The sequence below is a fragment of the Salvia hispanica genome, chromosome 2 (assembly GCF_029641045.1).
Source record: "Salvia hispanica isolate PSC_SH4W2 chromosome 2, Shi_PSC_v1, whole genome shotgun sequence".
NCBI lineage: Eukaryota > Viridiplantae > Streptophyta > Magnoliopsida > Lamiales > Lamiaceae > Salvia > Salvia hispanica.
In genome coordinates this window covers 53,101,327-53,104,837 of record NC_142693.1, presented here as the reverse complement: position 1 = coordinate 53,104,837, position 3,511 = coordinate 53,101,327, and the positions used below count along the sequence as shown (strand labels likewise).

Below are 3,511 nucleotides of genomic sequence, written 5' to 3'. Positions count from 1 at the left end.
TATAGATGCAGTGAATAAATTCGTAATCTCACTTATACCTAAAATAACATTCAGTGACTGCACCTTCAATTTCTTTGATGTTAAGAAGGATAACTATTTGAACAAGCTTTGTCATTATATGCATATCATCCGTGATGACGAAAGTCGTTGTATCTATGGTAAAACTCTACCGTTACGATCAATCCCACAAAACTCCGAATCACTAATCTTAAGCTTTAGTCTTCTACAATCGACATCGAATTAAGCTTTAGCAGAATAACTTGTTTGTTCAATTTATATATCATATGTTCTTGAATTTAATCAGCAGTAATAATGAACGACAAACCATATTGTATAAACTAATCTTCTCATAAATTGGGGAAATAAGAAAATTACAATGCCAAGCAGCTTAAAGCATATTTTACATATAATATTTGACTTCACTTGAGAGTTAGATCAAGTCGAGACCATGAGGAAACGACACAACTGTGGTGATTTTTTTTATAATTGTGTTCGAACGACTAGTGTGGGAAGACTTGGAATATATTCATCATAGTTAAATGTGTTAGGATTGACCTTAATAGAAATAAGATGATTTGTAGTAATTGTTTTTGGTGAAAAGAGTTATTATTTTTATTTATCGTTGAATTTTGAAAGAACACTTCACAAATTATGATGAGAATGTGCTGAAGTGGTATGAAGAAATAGGGTATTTATAAAAGAAAATAAAAAGCAAATTAGCTAATGGATTTTAAGAAATAGTTTATTTTTTAAAAATAAAAATCGATGTTGTGTCAAGGCACAATGACAATGGCCAACATGATTGGGTCCTGGAACGTGAGTGGTTCAAACGATAATCATTGACGTATCATAACGTATATACATAACATGATAGATGAAGATGAAGTAGACAACATCACGGCGTGGCATGATGAATATTTGGGTGCCTCCAGTTTGACCGTCATAAGCTACCCCAAACTCAAGGTGCACCTCAAGAATTTCGTGAGTTCGCAGCCTGCACTCGTGCTTCTCTGCGCGAAGAACAAGTCCATGCTATCCTTTAGGAAGACCTTGTAAAAAATATATGGATATGCACCAATATTTTCTAGCATTGACGAAATTCTTCAATTTTATAATTTTTTATAATTTTTTTATTTTATCGATTTATAGAATTTGTAATTATTTTGTTTTCAATAAAATAATTTTGCGTTACATATTGTTCTCTCATATTTTTAGTATTTTTACAGCTTAAACAATACTAACATTTAAATTAGTGCAAGGGGTGTGTGGACAATGAATGTCTTAATATGAGAATTATGAGTTAAACGGAAAAAAAAAATGAAAATGTTGACATAGACATGACAGAAGGTTTCCGGTTGTGGTTGTGGATACTCTTATACGCACTAGTGCTCAGAGCCTCTGTAGCGCCGAACTCCGCCTTGGGCACGGAATTATGTATGCCTAATTAAATTAGTTGTACTACTAATACTCTAATAGAGACACATGAACATGATCGTAAACAAATGAACAAAAAAGGTGATAGTATTAAATTAGAATGTGAGCTTTGAATAATGAAGACTGCCAACTGTAACGCTGCTTATTTTCACACACACAACGCACTAAAACATCATCTCTCAATCTCAAATTCCCCAAAATTCCAGAATCCAATCTACAACAAGACCCCACAAATTCTCCTCCCAGAAATCATCACAAATCTCACAAACTAAACTAATAATGGGACCGTCTCAATCTCTCCTTCTTCTCCTCCTCCTCGCCCTCTCTCTCTCCTCCACCTCCTCAACCGACTACTCCGCCCTCGTCTTCAAAGGCTGCGCCGACCAGAACTTCCAAAACTCCAACGGCCTCTACACCGGCACCCTCCGCGCTCTCTTCGACGCGCTCATCTCCCAATCCTCCTCCGCCAAGTTCTACAAAACGACGTCGGGCGACGGCACCTCTGCTGCTGTGAGCGGCCTCTTCCAATGCCGAGGCGACATCTCCAACAGCGACTGCACCAATTGCGTCAGGAAAGCCCCCAATCTGGCGCAGAAGCTCTGCGGTGAAGCGATCGCGGCCAGAGTGCAGCTCAACGGCTGCTACCTCCGCTACGAGATCTCCGGATTCAGGCAGGTCAGCGGCGTCGAGCTGCTGTACAAGATATGCGGCACCACCAGGGCGAACGGGGGCGGGTTTGGGGACAGATTGGATCTGGCGCTGGGGGAGATAGTGAAGGGAGTCGCGAACGGAGGATTCTACGCGGCGGCTTATGAGTCGGTGTACGTGCTAGGTCAGTGCGAGGGAGATCTGAGCGGCGGCGACTGCGTGAGCTGCGTGAAATCCGCGATCGACAAGGCGAAATCGGAGTGCGGAAGCGCGATCTCGGCGCAGATATACCTTCAGACTTGCTACATTAGCTACACCTATTACCCCAACGGCGTCGCCACCAACAACCAGCAACCGCAATTTTCATCGTCAGGTGATTTTCCGATCGTCAATTGACTCAATTCCATCTCAATTTTGCAATTGCGTGTGTATAAATTGAATAAATGCAGGGGCGCAAGGATGGAACAGAGAGAAGATAATTGCAGTTGTGCTGGGCGGAGCAGTAGGCGTGGGGCTGGTTATGGCGTGTTTGTTGTTCACAAAATCAGTTTTCAAGAAAAAGCACCGTAATCACAAATATGGTGGATGATGTATAAATCAATCACATTCCCAAATATTTACAAATTTCGAAGTTTAGCAGCTTGTTAATTTTTTTTATTGTTCAAATTTTGGGGAAATTGGGATATCTGAAATGCATAAAAAATGGGGGATTATTATTGTAAAGCTTTTCTTCTCCTTTTTTTTGATTGAAGAAAATTGAGAGATGTCTATTTCAGAAGTAAAGGTAGCATGCATTAGTGTAAAACATGGTGCTTTATGATAGTGGTATAAAATAATGAATGCATAGGAGTATTTGTGTAGTTGCTTTTGTTAAAGGGTTTAAAATCGCTTTTGTCGAGTTACAACTTTTTGGTAAAACTCTATGGTTAAGTCTCCGTCTCTTTATCTGCAACTAGGCAATTATTTGTCATCTTCTTTCGTTTATTAGTGTGATAATTACATAAAAAGAGCCATATTTGTATGTGTGCAAGTTTTATATCCGCCTCATAAAAGTATTGGTTGTATAGTACATTGAAATAGTATTTATACTCCTTCTGTCCCATAAATATATGTGCACTCTTTTCGTTTGTCCTAAAAAATATGTGCATTCCATTTTTAGAAAGGTATATCAATCGAATAATGTAGGTCCCACTATCCACGAACACTACTTTAAGAGCATCCCCAACGGTGTTCTTGGGCAAGAGCATCGTCCTTGCCGTCGGCAAGAGCACGGCTGTGCTCGCCACTGCGCTCTTGCCGAAGAGCAGGGAGACATGGCAGCGTTCCATTGGGCGGTGATGCCCAATCTCCCCATGCGCGATTGGGCGTGTTTTTATTCTGTTAAATTATTTAAAAAAAATTCATAAAAAATGAAAATAATTCAAGAAAA

The 3,511-nt window shown here is 39.6% G+C and overlaps 1 protein-coding gene across 1 annotated transcript; it reads left to right on the top strand.

The window, feature by feature from the left end:
* The first annotated feature begins 1,555 nt into the window (after positions 1–1,555).
* LOC125202094 (plasmodesmata-located protein 2-like) lies at positions 1,556–2,805 on the top strand. Its single transcript, XM_048100429.2, has 2 exons — positions 1,556–2,455; positions 2,532–2,805. The coding sequence occupies exons 1-2, from the start codon at positions 1,714–1,716 to the stop codon at positions 2,669–2,671; spliced, it is 882 nt and encodes a 293-aa protein (XP_047956386.1). The 5' UTR covers positions 1,556–1,713; the 3' UTR covers positions 2,672–2,805.
* The last annotated feature ends 706 nt before the right edge of the window (positions 2,806–3,511 follow it).

What these genes read in the sequence shown, in the direction of transcription:
- LOC125202094 (XM_048100429.2), top strand. Translation starts at nt 1,714, where the DNA reads ATGGGACCGTCTCAATCTCTCCTTCTTCTCCTCCTCCTCGCCCTCTCT. An exon ending in ACCGCAATTTTCATCGTCAG is followed by an intron (nt 2,456 to 2,531) that starts GTGATTTTCCGA and finishes GAATAAATGCAG; the next exon opens with GGGCGCAAGGATGGAACAGA.